Genomic DNA, 22490 nt, shown 5'->3' on the forward strand with positions numbered 1-22490 from the left:
CATTTGGCTTGCTGATGCGAACTACTAAGTACTTTGGTCACTTTCTACATTGTTCATGTAAGACGTAAGACGACCAAAGTGTTCCCGTAATTTACTCCCATGACTAATTGGTTTCGAATAACGATATCCCTTTCCATGTTTTTATGTGGAGCCAGACATCAAGCGCTGATAGATTTTATGAATTATCTATTTCGGAACCAAGAAAAGCAGAATGGAATCAACCCTGATGGGCACTAATAATTTTCAGCATTAAGCAGCACTGGGGCGAGATGGCTCAGGTGACTAGAGCGCGAATTTACTGACCAGAAGTTCGATGGCTCGAACCCGACCTCCGCCTCTCGACTTCCCCTGTCTAGGCTTGGGCAACCTGACAGTATCCCAGCCCTTGTGAAACCTTTGGGTGGCATGGCAGTCAGGTACCGAAAGGATATTAGAGCACTACTTCTTCGGCGTCGAATGGTGTTCATCACTAGGCATATGTAGTGGAACCATATCAGTTAATGATTTGGAAAATAAAAGTGTAAAAATGTTTTTACTACTAGCAAGGGCTCTTTTGTCGCTCAACTTAGAAGACTTCTAATGTGATCAGTTGGGGTGAATGGTTGAATAATGATAGCGTAAGTGGAAGTGGAGCTTGGAAACAGCCGAAGAGTGAAATAGGCGCGTCTCATTAGACGTTAAACATAACAAGGATGGATTTAAAAGGAAGATAGCTTGGACATTGTGCATCTCGTTTGAATGTTTACTGACTTTGGATGTCCCAATACTTTCATGGCCACAAAAGTTGAAATACGATTTCATATTCAGTAGTGAGGGCATGATGGATGCCTTGTTCAAGTACAAATCAAATAAACACTGAAGGTATCCTTGTAGTTTTTCGGGTAGTTATTTTAATTCGGATGACATCTCGATAGATTTTGTGACGGTTCACTCCATCAGATACAGTAAGTCGTGTGACCTTCCAAAGAAAAACATCTGATAATATCGTTTATCAAACGTTCTTACATGCTGATGCGCTACGAGTTGTGCCGTTTTAAGCGCGAAGTCCTCGGGTACCTCGGCCTCTTCATACTGATGGATTTGGAACCATTTCTCGTACTCTGAGACCAGTTGGTCCAAGCGAATTCTCCGCGTTTTTGGAACAGGTTCAGTTTTTGTATCGGCCGCAGAATATTGTAATAACCACTCGCGCATAAACTGAAACATCGATTTTACAGGTCAGCATGATATTCTTTATAGTGAAAACACATAATATCAGTTGGACAAAAACTCCAACTAGCTTACTTTGTTAGTATCACTCTCACCATAATCAGCGATAACGACGTATACTGTCAGCCTTGTCCAACAGCTAGGTGTCTCCGAATAGCACTCAGAAAGATACTGGGATTCAGCCCACCTTGCGTGTCAAACGAGTTGCAAACCATGCTAGATCCTATAATGGACATCCCAGTTCACTAGCGTAAACAGTTCAGACAGTTTCAAGACTTCCTTTGAGGCCATTATGTGCTGAATTCTATTGCGATCCCCGTTTCTGGTCGTCGTAAACAGATGACATTGTTATTAGATGTCTTTCTACAGCTCATGCAACATATGTGTAAGGAAGTTCACCTGCTCCGTGTGCTATGGAACTATAGTAACGTTCATCTTCACTAAAAGCGTACGTTTCAAATGGCTCATCATGTATAAATTGTCCGATGACAGATGCTCACAGAGACATTTCATTTTTTTGAGTTGTGATCTATAAGACAAAAGGATCCAGAAATCTGGTTGTTCATTCATTTTCAAAACATCAATTGCTTAAAGTTGATTCAGAAAATGTAAGAATTACTTTATTAATCAATGCTGCTGATGCAAGAAACAACAAATAGGAGTATTATTCAATCGTAGAAATCCAGGCGTGCTTCGCTGAAGACAATTCCGCGTTAAAACGATTAGAATCTGTTGTTGGTGTACACGGTTTATGGTCTTTCCCGTCGCCTGTCACCGTAACGAGTTTTCGTTTTCAGATTGTGTATCATGTGGTGCGTCAGAGGCAGCCAGTCTGAGCATTACGAAAAATGTGCCATTCTGATCAGCATAACTGCCCAATATTTGAACAACGTCGGAAAGTTGAAAAATTTAATGTATTAAGTTAGTTCCAGTTGAAACTCCCAAGAGGAAGTCTTTATAAAGTTTTAGTGCAAATCTCTAGCTGCAGCCAAATGATATATTTTTTCACACAGTTGGCAGTAAAAAAACAACATGGATGAATGCTAATGTGAGAGTGGACGCGACTGTTCGGCTTACTTCAATAGTCTGTCGGAAGTCTCTCAAGGCCACCTGCCTTTCAATCAAACGACGTTCCATCGGGATAAACAGGCGTCTGAGTCTGCCAAGCTGTTGCGCACATTGTGCGTCTCCCTCGTCACGAAGACACTTTTCAGTTTCATCCAGCAGTTTCAGTAGCTTCCTTTTCTCCTCGCGGGTAACAATCTGATTTAGTGAGGATTCCATCTTGTTGCGTACGGTTTCCACAAATTGAGCGACAGCCTGTTTCACATCTGCTACAAATCTCAACTCCTCTTCCCAGTGACTTTCTGCATCTGACTATCCGTAGATTCGTGTAACAAAAAATAAAATTTGTTTTATTTAATTAGGTCCAATAAACTCACAATAACAAATTATTATTATCGGCAACCAATTTTTAAACATTATAAGTATCAGTATTTTAGGAGTGATGGGTTTTCCCCCCTCGTTTCGAACAACGGTTCAGTAATTGTCGTGGTTGTATCGATCGGTGTCTGTGAGGATTTCCCAGTCAGGAGGCATCGGGGAAGCTTGAAACTTGCTGAACAGTTGTTGATTAGTTGTAGAATTAATTGAAATTACCACACACACCACACTCATTTGAACAGTCATCCGTTCATTCTAGCACAGTTATTCTGTTGTCTTCACACCAGAGGACGAAAGCTCTGAACTCACCCCGAATATCAGATGTCTGGGGTGGAATTCCCGACACAACCAGGGATATGCACTGCTGATGAGCTCTGAACTTCTGGTCCTGTAGTTGCCCCCCCCCTTGGTGTTAAGTCCTTAAAATAATTACACCGGGACAGGAGGATGACTTTTAAAACGAATGATGTGAGCAGGAATTCAACGAATTCTGCGACCAAGTACAACTAATATTTTAAACGACAGTCTTTGTGTAATCCACGGCAAATTCTTTCGGTTGTTCAATAAATGAAGATCACATCAATAAATACATTAGTAATCAGGTAGCAAAACAGTATTTATGTCAGCGTTATCAACCGGTTACTATCAAACACTCACTAGAAACAATAGCTTTTACATTTTCCTCATGGTTATTGTCCCTACGTCCCAATATTTCAGTCTTCATCAACACCAGTATCATCATTTTTCCCTCCCTTTAGCAGCACCGTCATACATCATGTTGTATACATTCCACGTATGATACATGTATGTACCATAACATATATTAAGAATTTTATCCATATACTATGATATGTGTTTATGGCAACTGCAGTCCTCAAAGAAAGCACCAACAATTAGGTATGGAAACCAAAATGCTTTATCAGCAACAGTAACGTTAAACATTGTTGTTTGAAAATTTAGTACTCATGGGATTTTTTTCCGTTGGATTCCCATGTCCGATATTTTGAGCATTTTCAGCTAGCTGCAACTTCCAGGAATACAGACTTTTTAAGCGCATGATTATTATTTCTGGGTAAAATTTGACAGGAATAGTACAGTTGGCTCCGGAATAGGACGCAAAAGTTTGCCACTTTAGCATCGACTGAATATTCCAATCAGTGAAAGAAGAAAGTTTACGAAAGAAGATTCGATTTTAAAGGCCTTTACCAGATTTATAGAAAAAAGCAAACAGAATGAGGAAAACTCCTTTTGTGAGATACAAAAATTCTCAATAAAATGGTGGTAACACTTCATAGTAAAACTACGTTCTGAGCTTTTTGTACACAATTCTGCTTATAGGCAGCGTTATTCGATAACGAAAAGAGATTTTTGTGAGGCTCCAAATGAAGGATCTAGTTACATCTAGCATGACTGAAATTTACGTCTAGGGGCGGACGCTTGTGGGTTGTTGTGTTTTAAATCCTTCCCGAAAAGATCAAATAGTTTGAGCGAAATAGACTTATTTGCAAACTTATTTGGTTTTTAGAGGGACTCACCTGGAACCCAGTTGAATCGTTCGTTTGTGATGTTTCCGGGCAACTAAATGTGCTGCACCAGCCCGCCTCATTTTTCAGTCGCTACGATCATCAAAATATCGCGATACATTGTATATTTGTAATTAATTAATAAGGTTGCTGAAAATTCGTCGCTCTTCCCTAGCACATTCATGGGGACTACATTGTCAGACAATAATAATAATAATAATAATAATAAACACTAAACCAATCAATAATAATTAATAATAATAAATACTAAACCAATAATAAGGGTTTCTTGCTTCTGGCTACTAGCAAAAAAACTAAAACCCAATTTTTTTGGAAGTAACTCATGGATGTCTCATCAGTCGAGTGAAATCTGACATATACGCCAAGATTTAAGCAGAATGACAGACAGGATTTTGGTCAATCAGAAAAATGTTTCATTTCAGATTTCAAGGTTGTCATAGCATTAATACATGATTTTATCAATGACACAGACGTTCGAAAGTGACCACACCCCGTTGTGATAAATAAGCTTCGGACTGTGTCAGTGCATTTGTGGAGCAATGCGACCACCATATTGTTTGATACATTTTGGCAAGATATCGACCGCGGAAAACCTGTCATCTATTTCGTAAGCGCTTTTGCGTGGCTAAGCACCTTAATGAAGCAAACAGATAGAAAAAATATCGCTCGTCGTAACTTCAGCCTAGTACAACAAAAATTTCGGCACAATCATGAGAATGGCTCGTTTCATCGAGCTTATACACTTCGTCAGCACAACCCAATGAAATTTTTGCGATATTTGTTTCAAGGCCATTCAAATTGGTTGTTGAATACAGTCAGGCAAAAGTGAGTAACGAATGCCTACAGGATGATACTAAGCTACTTCGGTAATTTGGACAATCTAGTGTTAAATTTATTCTAGTATCGAATCCAGGAATCTCTTTTGTGTCTCGTATGTGCCTCGAAAGAACTCCATCTTACTGCACATGTGCTAACTTTCACGCATATTTTCAGGGGTTGCGTTATTGATCAATAAACTGCAAGCCACTTCACACATTGTTAACTACTAAAGAACGAATTGACTATCTAAAAAGCATTAATCACTATCATCAACACCCCGTTCCACTAAGAATTGTGAAAATGGTAAAAACCGCAGCTTTCTCCATGTGCTTGTTGTCATTTGAGCTACTCAACATATTGTGGCACCTCTGGGATCGTACTATCTGAGGCTCAAGTGAGATTTGTATCATAAATTTTTAAGATGAGTAATAATAATCATTAGAATCATTATATTTCATGAGTTAAATTCCATAGAATGCATGTTTATGCAGATTCAAGTACCAGTTGGTCTTCGGTAATTATCTTCAAGGTCTACTTTCAAAATACTCTTGAAAAGTTTAGATGCGAAATATGTAGAAGTGCTTAGATTCGGTATGCCTTACAAGACTGCGCTGGTACTGTGGTTGTTCAGGTCAAGCCAAATTGATTCATCACATTTTCACCAAATTTCCGGCAGCTGAAGCACAACGCGTAATAGATTGTGCGACAAAACGTTGACGATAATACCATGGTTGCCTATTGACTAGTAATATTTAATGCCACTTGGAAAAATCCTTCCAAGCCTGCGCCTAAATATAAAGGGCTGGGTACATCAAAGAAAGCATCCGGAGCAATCGTAGGCCCATAACTGCAAAAAGATTGGAAAGTTAAAGGAAGAATCCACTTGATTTTGAATAGGCTGGGAAAGTGAAAATTTTCTTCACCAGTTTGAGAGACCAGCGGGTATTTCCAAATGAGTTTCCGTCCAGTAAGTGAACCGAGTCTGTGCTGAAAATTTGGAAAACACTGTACAACTGTTTCATTCTTATCTGGAATAATGAACAGTGTTGATTTGACGAAACATTCGGAATTTCCCAAATTCCTGACCTCCGGATTGTAGCTTGAATGCCTAGCGGTTTGTCCATGAGGGGATGATATAAAGTGTGATTGACTCATACTTGGGAAGGGTATAGCGCGACACATCTTTTCACCTCATGTAGTTACTTGGAAAATACCCTCAAATGACGACTTCTAAACTGGAAATATCCTTGCTTTCTGGCTTTTTGACATAGACTGACTTCATTGCGGGACATGAGCTCAAACAGAAATTCCCGGTGCTCGTCATCCTACTGAAAAGATGGGCAATAAGTAGTGTCGGTCGAGTCCATTAAGTACGTATACAGTTCTTAATCAAACAAAAGTGAACCTTTATCACAAAGAAATCGCTCAGGTGTACGGGGATTAGGGTAAATTACTAGTTGACAAGATATGGTATGACCGTTGATTTTATTCTTCTGAAATGAGACACAGTGTGCATTATGAAAACCACTGAATAAAAGTTCATCAGGAACGTCCAGACACTTAATCAAACCAAAACAAAGCAGTCGAAAGACAGGACAATCTTTCAAATTTCATAGAGTTTTGTAGAAAAAACAAGGTAGTGATGCAGAAGAAGCAAAAGCTGTCATAGAATCTTCAGTATCGGATCGGTAATTTGGGGAACTGAAAGTGTTCCGCATGAATTTGAATATTTTGTTCTAAGAACAATACAATGCAAAAAATTCCATGTTAAGAATCATTTCCACGAGAATGATTTCTAGTCTTGACAGGTTTATTTGAAGTGGGAGAACATTTCTCATTTTATCTATATGTGGCGGATAGATGTAGCAGTTTTCTTTGGCCGTTTCAATGCGAACAACTCATATACTGTTTTAGACGGGTCAGTATTTGGCTTCAAAAGAAAGACCTTTCCCAAGCTATATATATTTTTCAGTCTTGTTCCACAACGTCACTACGGTAGACCATAAGTTAAACATAGTTTAGATTAGATACTTGGATAGAATGGTCCTCGGACAGTGTAGGCAGAAATCAAGCTGCTACGTTCACCATTACGTATTCAAATTTTCGTTCTTTTGAGGGTGACTTGTGGGTAGTGGTGAAAGCAAACTACAAGTCATTGGTTAGGTGCAGTCATCTAGTAAGAGAATACTTATCAATCAAGACTATGTCTAGGGGGTTTAAAAGAGACTGTACGAGCAGGTGAGTCCATTGTTTCATGGTTGCATTCCGAAGCATTTGTTTTGAATAATCTCTGCAACATTAGTAATTCCAACCAAAAGCTGATGGTGCAGTTTCATCACACAAAACACCTTGCCCGTTGGGGTTGATAAACCTTGTAAGTACATATAAAGCCCAAGTATTACAAGCAAAAGTCACACTGATATCTTACCACCTCACCACAGTTTGAATGCTCCTCCGTCATCACATTGAATTTGAAGATATTCCGCCACGCAGTAACATAATCATTCTACAACCGATAGGCTCTCTAGAGCACATTTTATACATGTGCGCGCTGTAACTCAGTGTGCATGATGCAATTGGTTGACAGACCGGCAGGTTGATGATTGAATCGGGCAGAGGTGGATCCACTGACGTCTTGTTCGTCCCACACCTTTTGTCAGAAATGATGCGTTACGGTGCACACGTCCCAGATTGATGCCTACCTAGGTGTTAATCAAACAGTCGGCATTGTTTATCGCATTCATGTGCAAGCCAAACTGTAACGGATACACTGTTTGGTTCGTACGGCTGATGATGGATCGACACATTTGCCCGCAGTGCCTCTTTTCCAGCAACGCTTTGGCAACATTCCAGCCCGATTGCTTTTGTTGTGGCATCATCAGTCAGTTTTTACTCGCTAGCTTGCTGATCTGAAAAGATATGTTCAGTAGTACACACTACCAATATAATCAACGAGAACAGAATTACTGCTTTAGTTTTATGTGTTCCTGGTTTTAGTCCTAATGATAAACACATACAAATGACCACTAGGTGTGAAGGATTTAAACAATGGAGTGGAATTTATCTGGCTAATAATTTACACAATTTGAAGAAGAACCCGCGCCATTGACTTGACCTAAACTGGGTTAGCTCTACATATTGGGCACCACACGCATCCATATCTTCAGATTTCTGGGCAGAATGGATGCACAATGCATTGCAGTGCATTAGATCAGTGCACCATCGTGAACACGGATTGTGGGAAATTTGCATATCGTAATCATGCAATACATCACTCGCCCTATAATGACCACTATACCAAAGTACAGGCTTTCGTATGTTTGTTTTAATTCCTTGGTTGGTTAGCTTTACATTTAAAAATGATGGGCATCTTGGCGACGGTCATATCCATTGCTATGTGTGACCATTCCTAGAAATCTGCGTAATTTTACGTTCTGCGCTCGATAAACTGACCGACATCCAGTAGGAACAAAGACCCGCTGCATTAGGGCTTTTGAGTACCGGTCCATCTATGTGATTGTCAGTACGTGGTTGATTTTGTTACTCGCCGGGTCAAACCGAATTAGAGGGTCATTCACAGGATGTTTTCTTCACTGCTGACGAAAGAATGTCACGAAAATCCTCGCCCAATCTATTTCATATAGATACCTAAAAAATCCCAAGATCAAAGCAAGCGTTTTCCCAAGTGGAGAAATGGTGGATGGTAAGCAAGATGTTGTAACGATTGAGGGAACGCAATAATTACAACAACAATGTCGGGTTAAAAGTTTGATAATCGACGTTCACAGGCACAAAATCCCGAAGACGAAGCCAGTCAACACTTGACCGGGTGATTCGTTACCATGGTTAAATGATAAGTAGCACTGTTTCCTGTCTATGTGCGATTCAACTGCACTGCTGATCAGCTGCACGTAGTCAAAAGGTTAAGAGTTCAAAATACTAGCCGGAGGTTGCGTATTCAAACCACTTGAAGTCTCATAAGATGCGCACTGGTGACAATTCTCAATAAGGTGAAGCAGCTGCACAGTGCTCCTCGGTTTTCGACATACAGTGGATTCACTCATATTGTGAAATCTCATTTGGAAATTTCTACTCTCTTCACACTATCATAATTTATTCAAGCCTAACGGACTGACAGAGTAGGCTTGTACTGTGACAATGGGGATTCGGTTCCAGCAGTGGAACGTATGAAACACCCTATAATCAACAGTTTATCGCCAATCATCTCAGCGATGGGTTTCACGGGCTTCGCACAAATTAATGTCTGCACCGTTTAGGTTATTTAACGAGGACTATCACTAATACCAGAGAAGATGTGATCTAGTGTTTCTTTGTCCTAAAATAAATGAAGGACGTTTTATGAATTCAAAGTAGGATCAAAGAAGATTACCTAAATATTAAACTCACAAAAGTCATTGGTTCCAAAATGAATGAAATTCCAGTCGACGGTCAACCACTTTGGATGACTCAGTCAACAGAAGAAAATTTCAAAAGGTTCCCTTGTGTAAAGTACAAGTAAAAATATTCATAAGTTTGCTGAAAAATGTTCGACAGCCCACGACCGGTTTCGCCCTGCCTGTTTGAGCTTGCGGGGTAGGCATAGACCCAGAGATTCCATCAACCTTATGTTCCGTCGTAAACGAGATATCCAGCTGAATTCAGTCGAGTCTCCTACCAAAACCAAAATCGTGTGCAAATGGGAGCGTTTTTCGAAATACCTCCATTCGTTTTAGGATGCCAGTTGTTTTGCACTGATTATGGCTCTTTTGTTCAAGATCCATGCGTCAAATTTAATTTTCAGAAGCAGATGAAGTATCTCTTGCCTAGTGACAATAGTTAAGCAACGAGAGGTTTTCCTATTTTTATTAAATTCTCTGCTTCTTAGACGCCTGTGTTTGTGGAGAAATTTTGTAACTCAGACCGGGATTTGCATCTGCCTCTAGTTGGGTGTGACTCGAGGATGAATTTTGTTGAAATCATCTGTAGTCACTCTTACTACGGTAAGGTTGTTTTATCCTGGCAAGCAGTGATTCTGATAGCTAGCCTGAAATTCGGCCGGATGTTCATAATAGAGGAGCGTGGAGGTCTTCTTATTCAAACAATTCAGGTGAACACAACCTTTTGGTGAGTAGATGGCTGCAGAATCTTGCGTTGGCGATCACCAGGTCGTTTGTGAACACCAGTAAATGGCTAAATGCAAAATAGACCATTCGTCAGAAATTAGTTTGGTGGTTGACTTTACCAGCATTTACAATTACTGTAAATCCTCAGCATGTTAAAATCAGCCGGTAGCCGTAGGGTTCCGCTGTCAACATCTTGGAATTGCCAAGCGAGGTGTTACATATCCGCTACCTGAATGGCACAGGGAAGGAGAAAAGACCCCATGTGGATGAGGTCTTAAGGATCCGATTACATATTGCTCAAGTAGTTTGCTTTGTCTAACATGCAACAAATCCACTCAGCACAATTTGGATAGAGCAAGACAAACGGTCAACTCACATAGTCATTGACACACATGTGGGTCTGTTCGCTGAGCTGGGCACTTTGATCGCAATCAAATTGCAATGGCTTTGCTTTCCATCACTGCGTTTGTTGTTAGAACGTTGGGATTTCTGTTGTGTGTGGAAAAAGTTGACCGAGTCAATCCGACGGCCAGCATCGAACAGGGTGTCTTTCTATTGGTAATGCAGGATTACGGTTCGACATCTGACCCGGGCATTATTCTGACAACATCTGGAGTACATACGTTAAAATGCATCCTGCTACATGCTCCACTAGCAATCTGTTCATTCTCTTGGTTTAAGCACGTTTGAAGCAGGCATCTTGATACACATGAAAGACAGAGAGAGGATCTAGTCTAGAATCAGTTTTGTGTAAAGCAAATACGTATAATGCAGAGTTGGGCTGCAGTGTAAGCATAATTTAAGGGAGAAGCGAGCTTGCATTTCTTATACGCGTTAGCATAGTCACCTGTGAACTGAATAAGTATGACCAGACGTAACACACTACTCGTACGCTTGCCGAAACCTCTTCGAAAACCTACGACCGGTTTTACCCTTCTTAAGGCTCACACGATAGACGCAATCCACGACTTTCTGTCGGTCTTGTGTTTTACTTAAAACCAAAGTGAGTAGGTTTCAACGCATGCTCTCATTCACGCACAAATTTGGTTCTAACGGGAAACTCAAGTGAATCCAGCTGGGCTAGCTAAATTATCATTAACCAGAGATTTGGATAGCTTCAGTTGAGCCTCCCTTGGAAAGCAAATTCCTGTGCAAATAAGAATATTTTTTGAAGTAGATACATGTATTTACTCGTTTCCGGCTGGATGAACCCGGGTGTGCCTGTGTTCGAACTCTACCTTGAAGATATTCAAAGCGCTTTACATGGGTGTTTTCTGGAAGAGTTTTCTTTAAGGATTCTTCCGCTTCAGTCGCGCTCATGAGATATTGGGTTGCGGCTCCAGAACTGTAAATTCTGACCATTCTCTGTGTTTAAGGGTGGCAAGAAATATCAGGACTCAGTCAGTGAGTTTACAAATACCTATGTCCAAGAAGAGTAAACTGTTATTGGATTCACACTCAGAATCAATGGCGGATAGCTTGGATGAAATGAAGGCCATCAAACAACGATGCAAAAGTGATTTTGGAATTCCTGAATTCCTATGCTCAGCCCCCACCATAACAATATCTGCCAATTTTGGCTGCTTCTAGCAGCACCACCAATTCGAATATACAATTCTCTCTTGAATCCAAAACTAATATTTTTGTACAGAATAAAATCTGTTTCTTACTGCTGTCAATAGGGAGTCCTCGGTCAATATTATGTTAAAAGATAAAATCACCTAAAAATTTAGTGTCCAGTGATTGGGTGCGTCGATGATCAAAGTCCCAGCAAGAAGCACTCCTGGGACTTCACCAAGTTGTTATGCGGATTGCCCACCAGTTCAAAATAATCCTTTAAAATGATGAAATTAACTGACGTGCAGTTCTGTGGCAGTCTCAATTGTTTACGCAAGCGATTCGTCTCAGGAGAGTGACCACGCATTGTAATTTTGGGCGACGTGCTCTCGTGTTTCAGGTGTTGATATACCGGCTCACATGAGGCTCTGGAGTATGCAGTTGTCTGGCTACCTAATCCTATGTAAGTCGGTTATTCTTCAGTGTATTATGCGGTTATCAAATTTCCAGCACCAAAGTGGATACCATTCATTTTTTTATGGATGTTCGTATGATCTTTCGCCAGAAGAGTTTTGTTTCTTTCATTTCTTCGAAAGCTTTTTATTGCTGGTCTTTCAAACTGACTTGTTTCTGTACTGCAGTGGATAGATTCTGATGTGAAATGTCCACGAGTTTAGTGTGGGATAACCCGGAGTAAACGGTTGATCTGGGTATGAGGTCACTAATTTGACCGCGTATTCGAACCGGGTTTGTGTACCATTTCCGTCTGACATTGTGACCAGAGACTTGAAATTCGGCTTAAGTGACGAAATTTTCCACTATAAGAATTCCTTTCAGGTTGAGTTATCAATTTGTTTGGAACCACCTGTTGGAACAAGGGAGCCAAATATTTGATAAAGGCCTTTAAAGAAGGTAGTATTTTCCGCTTAGCTCAGCTTACGATATTTCCGCAAAAGTCTTCCAGTATAGTCGGGACGATTGGTGGAAGATGATCAATCTCACTTGTAATTCGAGTAAACTCTAACGCAGTGGCAAGTATTTGGTTTGATTTCTGTAATATTTTGACGGTACTGGTGGCTAAAGTATCGTCTGCTTATCTCATCCAGAGTTTGGTCTACTCACCAACGCGATGTCATTCTTTTATGCGATCCTAGTGTCACCTGTGTGGGTGATATATACAGCCTTTGCCTATTCCCAAAAGGTAGTAGATTTTACCTCAAGCGTGAACAAAAGACGGCGATCCGTGTAGAGCCAACTCGTTATCAAAACCAGTATATTTTCAATAAGATTCCATTCCGGATAGCAGCTGGACGAGCCCTTGGCCGTGGCGTTACGTAGAAACGACTATGACAGTATGATGGTGTAGGTTGTGAGTGCCGCTGCCTTATCCTACTAAAATATCACTGACCCTGACCGGTTCATTAAAATGGAAGAAAGCTGGAAGTCATTCGATTCCTTGGTGCTTAAACCAGCGGCCTGCTTCTGTTCGGATTGACCATGTCGTCCACAAAAGCGGAACCCAAACAGTCACAGAATCCTTTAGTTGTCTGCTGGGGATGTCCAAGCTAACATTTTAATATTCAGGGATCGTATCACACCGCTCAGTGAACCAGGTGACATGATTCAGGGATCAGTTTACGGGTGTAAACTCGATTTGGCAATGAACTTTCTCGCATTCGCGTTTGTTTAACTGTGGCACTCACTATAAACACGCCATCGTCAAACCCAAGAGACGCTAGCTTTAAGGCAGGCAATGACAAGGTGTAGTTCACATAATATGCGGATTATGTGGTTGCCTTCATCGTTTACCCGATGTGCTCCCATTGACATTTCTCCCCTCTGGAGCAAAAAAAGGATCACACTGATTTCTATTGCACACCCATATTTCACATATCAACGGCTTCAAGCGTCACCGTTCTGGGGTGCCTAAAATATGCATCCATGAATGATAAGGTGCCTCCTAAGATATTTCATACAAATTCATGTTTATTCGAGGTAACTTTTTTAATAAAAATGTCTGTTTGCACGGTATGCTAGTGCGTGTGAATAAAAACTTCAAGTGGTTGTTCAAAATTTCCTCAACTGGTCTTCGGTTCTTTTGGTATTCTGGAATACATTCATGTCCTTGTCGCGTTTTGTACCTTTATTTTGCTTTCATTATAACACCACTTATTTCGTCAATTGCATACTTGTCTTTTGTTTGAATACGAAAAACTATGAAAACGCGCACTTGCACAAAAATTCACGCAATATAAACGTGGCCACGTGCTTCGGCTCTCCCTTCTAGTTTCGCTCGCGGTTATTCACGAGTCTCATGTGCTAACTCTGGTATCAACATTTCAGACCATCTTCGGAATCTATTGTGTGTTTGAACTGTTCAGAAGAAGACCCCTGGAACACCATAATTGGATTCTTGTTTATTCGATGATCTGGGACAACGACGAACTATTTTAAGGAGGACAATTACTGATGAATCTGCTCCATTTGACCTCTTCATTATTGTGTACCCAATCTAGCGTTATTATCTTTATTTATTTGTCACACACTCCTAGTAAAGTAACTTATTGGGTAGCCAGATCACTATAGCCTGAATTGCCTTTGAACGGTATTTGGACGCACCCTTTGTCATTGACGGAAGGCATCAGTTTAGTGGCTACTGGCTTGCAGCGTCGTCATCGACTTGAGGGGTGTGAACGGAGGCGTAGGGATTTTAGGTCGCCCGCGAAAAGTGCGAAGCGCTTTAAGGCGCTTCCTGGAGGTCGCTGGGGTAGATCAGAAAGAAATTGTTTCTGTTAGGGAGCTTCGGGTAACCGCAATGAAGAGTTGGACAAAAAGTAGGCTAAACCGACATTCACTCTGAATTTTCTTCTTGAGTGGAACGCCTCAGTCCAGCATAGCATTTCTGCTCCAACCCCACAAGATTCCAGCTTGTGGAGTAGCGGAATTTTTAAGGCTTGATTGAGTGCTTTTGAGAAGTGAAGATATACGGTATCTGATACATGTCCTGCGTCTTTGACTTGGATTGAGCTGTCCAATATAAGGGCATGTTGGTCAAGCGACGTCAATGTAGGAGGATTTCGTGTTGCACCGGAGATATCAAATTGTCAGAAGTGAGGTGATTTGTGATGCTGCGTTTCCGGATGCATTCCACCACCTTGTGAGCTATCCTAGTGAGGTTAATAGGCCTGTAACTGCCGGGAGATAAGCGGTCACAAGATTCGTATAGCGGTGTGACAATCGCTGCTTTCCATGCACATGGCCGGTTGCATTCGTTGAGGGGCTGACGAGACGCCTGGTAGAGATGCTTAACCAATGTAAACGATGTCTCCTTTAGGAGACCTGGATGGACTCGTATGCCCCAACGCGCTGAAGTGATTTGTATCGTGCAACGGTTCTCAAAAATCGTCCTATGAGGAGACTAATTTGATTAAGGGCGTCGATAGCAATCTTATGAATATACATGTATCGTGATATCTGGAATATCGCTGCAACTGAAACATGAGGCAACCTAGTGCAGCACGTTCAGTCACCTGGAAACATCACAAACGAGAGATTTAGCGGGGTTTCAGGTGAGTCTCTTGCAAAATCCACTTAGTTTGTAAATGAGTGTATTTCGGTGATTAAAGGCTGTCACTTGTTCCGTCTTGTCGAATTTCGATGTGATGAATTCGTTGGAGCATAATATGTGCCTGCATATTCTTCTCTGCAGTCTTCATATACAACTGGTGAGTCGTTCGTAGGTTCTCGTTTTCGTTCCACAAGGTAACGGCAATTGGTTCGTTTCGTCGGTGGTGACTCATGAACTTAAATAGTACATTTTTGCCGGCGAGATCCAGTATCGTGGCCTTTTTTCATATGTCCCGTTAAAGGATTTTTTATTTAGGCGGTTTTCCCTCTTACGAATCGCCGGCTCATCATCTGTCTACTGCAGTCATCTTTTTGGAAGGCTGTTGGGACCAAGTTCCGAAAGACACCAAATCGTTTTGGGTGACTTCCGGCTTATCCGACTGCTGGCTGATTCTTTATGAATAAAGTCGCATCAGCTTCGTGAAGTTACTTGACAATCAGCCTGTACGTCTCTTCTGATGAAACTGGTTACACTTTGTGATGGTTAAGAAACCACTCCTAAGTATTCTACACGGCAGCAGTTTGAAATCCACATTTGAGATTCCGGGTTTCCGTTCCAGTGGGAGATGAAATGAAAAGTCAAGACACAGTTCCTACTATGTTTCTGGGAAGCCTCAGTTAACACTCGATCAGCAAACCGTACACCTTTGGTGACAGGCAGATCCACTAGGAATGGTAGGTCACCTGTGGCGACTGTGGTCATTACTGACGTAAACTGTCCAATAGACCGCATGCCTGGAACTCCATCCAGAAGGCCTTCGGGTTGTTAGAATCACCCAGTAGCAAAAAATGCTTGAAGCAGTAGCTGGCGGACAGTTACCCAAGAATTTATGTGAAGAACAGATCATTTTCCGGCGGTTGGATGCGCAGCGGTAAACGACGCATCGGAACTTGAATCCACGGTGCGTAACAGCAAGGTTCAGGAGTGGTGTCCAGCGGGCCGCTACGAGAATGGTTGCCGGCCTCAAATCCGTGGACTACGAAACGCGTCTCGCGATGCTTGATCTCTTTCCCCTGGAGTACCGTCGCCTCCGAGGGGACCTGAACAAAGCTTGGCAAACAGGTTTCTCATCGTTGACCCAGCAAACACACGGCGGGGACATGGTAAGAAAATTTTCAAGCTCAGAGCACACATAGTCATTAGACAAAAATTTTATCATTTCGGGTAGTAGCTGCGTGAAATGACCCTCCTTCGACGGTTGTCCACGCTCCTTCTAGAACCCAGTTTAAAGCACTATTAGACACTTATTTATGCGAATCCTCGCGCTGGCGAACATACTGCCCCGTGCTGAGAACACAAAGAGCAGTTCTACACCCTTTTTTCACTTGTGCCTTTCAGGTGAACGGCAGCCACTGACTGATAAGAACAACAGCGACCCGGAAACTTGGGCAATGGCCTCGATCCTGTGTACCAATTCGTGAATCCGTGTGTCTGAGGAAACAATCGGGCTGGACAGGGCCAAACTAAAGTAAATAGTGCTTCTACTTTCAAGTACGCTTATGGACGATTTTTCAAGACAAACCAGCTGTTGAATATCAAGAAGTTGTTGGAAGGACTGAAACGGTCTGTGTGCAAGCAATTCAATACCGTTTCTACTTCTTCCAGGTGTGGGAGTGAGATTCTCCGCAGAGCGGTTGGCAGAGTTGAGAGTTTAACGCAATGTTTGAGTCCAAGGCTTCAAAAAGGCCTTGAGGAATACGTGTCTGTTTTCCATTTTGATGCCTTAGATATCCGAAGTTCACTTGCAGGGAGTACAGGAGCACTTTTAAACATCCGTTTTTTATTTGACCGTTGCTATCGGGCCGTTACAACCGGAGCGTGACGGACAACGTAGAGAAAGGCACAATCACGCGATAAGTCATCGCGGTCGCGGAAGCAGAAAACGAGAACAATGGGGCATGAGTTTCAACAAGTTCATTGATTGAGCCGGTTTACTTGAACTAAAACCTTGAGTGACCTCAGGCGGCTGAGTCAATCGCCAGGGTCACGAAAAGCAAAAATGGGCCAGCGGCTAGACGCACGACGCGTTTTTCTGCAAAACCCCTGCGGGCGAAATAAAAACTTTAACGTCAAAATGTTGCACTTCTTTGCAAATATGCGTAGACTGAAAACCCCCCATCTGCCGTCATTTTTTTGCGATTTGTTTTAATCGATCTCTTTTGAAGATTATTGGCGCACATTCGGCTTTGAACTTCGTCTGCTACGGCTTCGGAAGTGGCTTTCTTTGAGAAATTTGTGGGTGTATCGTTTTCATCATTCACGGCATTTGAGAAGACCTTAAATGAATACATGAAGGATAACTTTGTGATATTTGTGCGTTCATCCAATAATCGAAGCTTCAACACTATTTTGCGTTGCGAATTGATGTACTACAAATGCAGCAGGCGCCCTCCAAGACCAACGGAAAGCCGTGGAATCCGAAGAAGCTGGTAAGCTGAGCGTATTTACTAATAAAAAAGTACGCGAAGCACCAGCTGTCCAGTGCGGTTTAGTCTGCGGAGGCAAAGGAACTAACTGGCAGTGACCTTTTATTTTCTGGAACACAACCTCAAACTGTCAATGTATCTGTACGATCGGCTTCCAGACAATCGATGCCTAACTGAAGACGAGTTGGGCACATGCCAGGCCCTGCTGAGATATGGAACGCCGTCATCTGGGGTGCGGCAGCTTGTGGCGGATGAATTCGGAAAGATTCTTACAACTAAGGATATACACAACTACCGCCGGAAGTGTCGACCGGCTATGTTGAGTAGGTGCCTAATGGTTGGGTTTTAATGTAGCAGATGATATGCCTTCGGTCCTGGCAAAACTTCGGGAGACCGGACGCGTTCTTGTGTGTCAGGGAGAGGAAGGTCACTATAGCCACATATGTTTCTCCCGATGGCAGCAGATAGCGTTATTCCGACGCTTTCCCGACGTAGTGAATGTGGACGGGACACATGCAACAAACCGCCTTGGGTAAGTTTTTTTAAAGCATCTAATATTCGGTATTTAGATATAAACTATACACATTCTTGATAACGGACGGCATGGGAACCGGCGTCCGGTTATGTATGCGTTCGTAGGGAGCGAGCAGTTTGCTCCTATGCGTAAACTGTTCGGCTTGTTCAAAGAAATGATGGGCGAAGCGTATCCGGTCAGGACCTTCGTAATGGAGAAGTTGGCGGCGCGAATGCGTGCGGCAAGAGTAGTGTTCGGCTGTGACATAATGCTTCGCCACTTCGCATGTTAGTGGTGTGCGTCGGTTAAGATCATTTAGCTGTCTGGTATTATCGACGTAGACTCAATGTGGCTAGTTAGTTAGGCATCGTGTACCCCTGGCCGCATGTTAGTGGTGTGCGTCGGTTAAGATCGATGAACCTCGAGTTCTTTCTAGCATAATTCGGAACCTATAATGAAAAATTCTGTAATTTGCCAGCCAACGTGCACGATGTTTAGGAAATAATTAGCGTGCACTACGGAACTTTTCCTGGCGACAAAGAATCATCGACCAAAATTTGTTTGCACGAATGCACCTACACATATGTTGCATCTCCAAAGGCCATTTAGATTCTAGAATGTTGAGGAAATCTGTTCCGGTGAGAAAATACCTGAAAGTTACGTTCATTGTATGTGAGTCAACCTTTTCTACAATTCGCGATTTTTTATCATCAGGTAACGTATTCACAGTTGGCGGTGTTTATTAACCTGGAGAATTCGCTCATTTAAACAAATCGCCATAATAAATGTTTTTCAATAATACAGGAGCATATACATTATACGTAGACATTCTCTACTATGAAGTGGCAAGTCTGAAAATGCCGTAGATTTCGAGAAACCAGTCTCATTGCGCGAATAGCCAGCGGCATCTGCGAGTGGGTGGAGAAAGAGCTAGAAAAATTCGAAGTGGAGACTGATTGGGAAAAATTATGGGGATGAAATGCCAGTGCAAAGCGCGAAAGAACATAGTAAATAAAATCGTTTAACTTGGGGAAAAGGCGATTTGGTTTGCAGCAAAAAACCTGATGGTTATGTCTAAACAGAAGGTTCGGTGGGTATGAACAAGCTCATCCCAGGAACGGTTGGGGCCGGGTTGTCAGGTTCGCAATAACAGGCTTAGATAATCGAGAGCTGACAATCGAGAATATGAAGAAAATAATTGCGGAAGGGCTACCAGGGTGTGCATGGCAGCGCATCCCATAATTTTATTGACATTTCGGTTACCGGACAGCCCCGTCAAAGTTTCGGCAATCGGATACGGGATGCGTGTTCCCGTGGCAGCTGGATCTTGGTTGAACGAGGGGACTAACACAGCTAGAGTCAGGACAATGTAGAGTCATTGGTAATTTCGATTCCGTTGAAGGACTATATGATGACCGGTCAGAATGCATGCGTGCCAGTCACACGGGGCGTCCGGAGCAGCTACTGCCGAAGTCTGAAACTTGGGAAGATTATGGAATGGAATAAGATCAAGAGAGTCTGGTGAGTGCCGGGAGGCCAAAGATAAAATGATGTCCACTGTTAGAAAGAATTCTAGAGGGGGTGATAGCAAACCAAATGAGCCCAAGCTGGCGTGGGAAGTTTTTTGGTTGACATGACGACAAAGGGGTAACTGTGATTGGCAAATGTAGCATGAGGGCACAACAAATCACTATTAATGTGCTTCGGCTCGATGAGTATACAGTACTTTCAGATGGTAATGCAAACGTTGCGTATTGTGTTCTGCACTGAGTGTCAGTCGATACGAGGGTGTAAGTTCAGTGCAAGAGTGATTGTATTATTGTTGAAAGTAAGGAATAAGTCCCTTATATAGCGAGCAGGGGGGTCAGCCGTTGGGCTAGTTAGCTCAGCCTTTTAGCTCAGCTAAAAAATCCAACCAAATGGTCTCCGTCGTACAAGTGTGAACAAGAACAGCGGACAGATAATGATTGTTTGAGGTAGAGCTTCCGAGGTAATGGTCGGGGGCCGATGACACCATAGGAAAATTCAGTGATCCCATGCATCATTGCATGCAGAGAAGTTAGGAACGAAGAGGAAGGCGTACTTGTCCGTCGTAAGACCAAGCGATATAAAATTGGATTCAAGATCCTCAAGCGTCCTTTTACGTGCACCTATGAATGCAGCCGCCGAGACGATCCAGTGAGTGGGTGAGAACTTGGTGTCAAATTCGCTAATTTAGAGCACTTTTGCTTCCCAAAGCTCATACCATGTAGCCCAATAGAATCAAGTGCTCCGATGTCTTCATCATAACTTGGGACCGTCCCATACTCAATCGAAATAGCCGTTTCACTAATTGCGGATTTTCCTCTGAAAAACCGATCAGCTCCCGTGCTCGCTTTTGTAAACCAACACTTTTGTAATCTTCAGCTTCCGGTGATTAGTAAAATGTTCCTGCATCTCAGGCACATAAGATGCTGAAGACCGTTCCCTAGATCAGGCTACGCCGACGCTCTATTTAATGACCGTCATAATGGTTTGGGTCCCATCCAACGCGTCGTTCATGTCAATGTAATGTAGCTTATGTTCACTTCCACAAGCATGCCTACAATCTCCAAATAGATAAGCTACTGAGTCAGCCACCTGATACGATATATCTCCCTCTGATAATGATGACTTAGCTGGTGACTTCAGGGTTTACGACATATCATTTTCTTTATCTCGCTCCAAGTAACACATAGTCACAATGCAATCACTATCTCCTTTGTCCTCTAAGTGGGTGATGAAACCTGACCCCCCATAATCCATCCCTTATTGTGTCTTGACTGCTCCCCCACACTTGTCCTATCTGATCGGCCCTTTTGATCGTCATGCACCCCTAAACATCTATCATAACTTTTCGTAACATGCCCATCGATTCCGCATCTCCTCTCTCAGACAATGCAAAACATTGCATGGTTGACAACTCTCACATTAACTGCATGCCTTTTCAAAAGACTTTTCTTACCCTAGACTGAGCCTCATGTTTCGTTTTCTGAGTAAAGAATTCGGAGAAAATGGAAGTGACGTTTGTCGGACACCTGTGCCGCTGGCTGCGGCTTGCTCTGGATGTAACATATATCCCAGGAATTTTTCCACTCAACCCAAAACATTAAATACAGCAGAGTATAAACTGATGACAGAGACTCGCCAAGTATGTGTAGTACGCTGTTGCGGAAATAAATCGTTTAGCACATCCTCCAAAGTTTTCTTTAGGCTGTAACTGCATCATTCTCAGTTCACCTTATTGCTTGCTCCTGCGACCTCCGAGCTATCGCAGTTGCCGACAGTTTGGTTAATGCATGTCCCTTATGTCCAAATGTGCCCAAAAACCCGTTTGCATTAATCGCATACCTACTATCTCTACTTGAATATCGGTTGCTGTTTTTAAAACTGTGCGGTGTCGGCTCACTGCAGCAGTTAGAAATTATGACTACTCTCCGCTGTCTGCTATTTCCGACCGCAGTGTTACTCATAACCTAGTGACCTCTAGCAGACCTTTGCGGCACTTTCTTATTTTGGGTCATCACTGTGGATACGGCTGTTTTATCGCCTCGTTTAAGTGGCAGTAATGAACAATTCCACGCCCTCGATGAACTCAAGAATATCCTTGACCCATGCTTCTCTTAATTAATCACGATTCCTTGGCGGATCCTAACTACGAGGACAACCCTCGACCCATCCAGGATATTCACGTACAGTGCTATCCACAAACCCATTTACGATGTCACGATGACGATGTCACGATTGTCATACCTAGTGTGATTGCTTGCCCGGAGTTCATTATATCCCCATTATTTCCCGACCGACCGTGCTACGTTCGCCCACAAGACTCAAAATTCCTTGAGTTTGTACCGGAACTTCAAAGTATCGGCCACTGTATTGCTCAATATGATCCTTCTACACATTGATTCACTAGTTCTCTCAATGCCACCATCAGCAGTCAGAAGATCGGTGAAGATAAAGCCCTGCTTTGTTCCCTGTGCAACGTGTGATGCCCAACATGAGAAGAAAACAAAAACCCACCATCTGTGATGAATTTCTTGACTTTTCTTGGCGGAACGTACGTTGAAACGCTGAAAGGGTCTTTTCTGTACGGGTCACTGCCTCTCTTCTAGTCTGGGTGGCCCCAGATGACACTAATATTTGTCGCAATATCTTGGGATTATTCCAAATTCAAGACAAAAGAAAACACGCGTTGAGTTGAACGGT

General features: G+C 42.4%; 1 protein-coding gene across 1 annotated transcript in view; it reads left to right on the forward strand.

The window, feature by feature from the left end:
- Positions 1-16744, forward strand: part of T265_03159 (hypothetical protein) — a gene marked incomplete at both ends in the record, with an annotated part of 32882 nt that extends 16138 nt beyond the window's left edge. The window contains one exon of the mRNA XM_009167572.1: positions 16662-16744. Within this exon, the coding sequence (XP_009165836.1) occupies positions 16662-16744 (83 nt within the window). The remainder of the gene's footprint in view (positions 1-16661) is intronic.
- Between the last annotated feature and the right edge of the window lie 5746 nt (positions 16745-22490).

The sequence above is a fragment of the Opisthorchis viverrini genome, assembly GCF_000715545.1.
Source record: "Opisthorchis viverrini unplaced genomic scaffold opera_v5_43, whole genome shotgun sequence".
NCBI lineage: Eukaryota > Metazoa > Platyhelminthes > Trematoda > Opisthorchiida > Opisthorchiidae > Opisthorchis > Opisthorchis viverrini.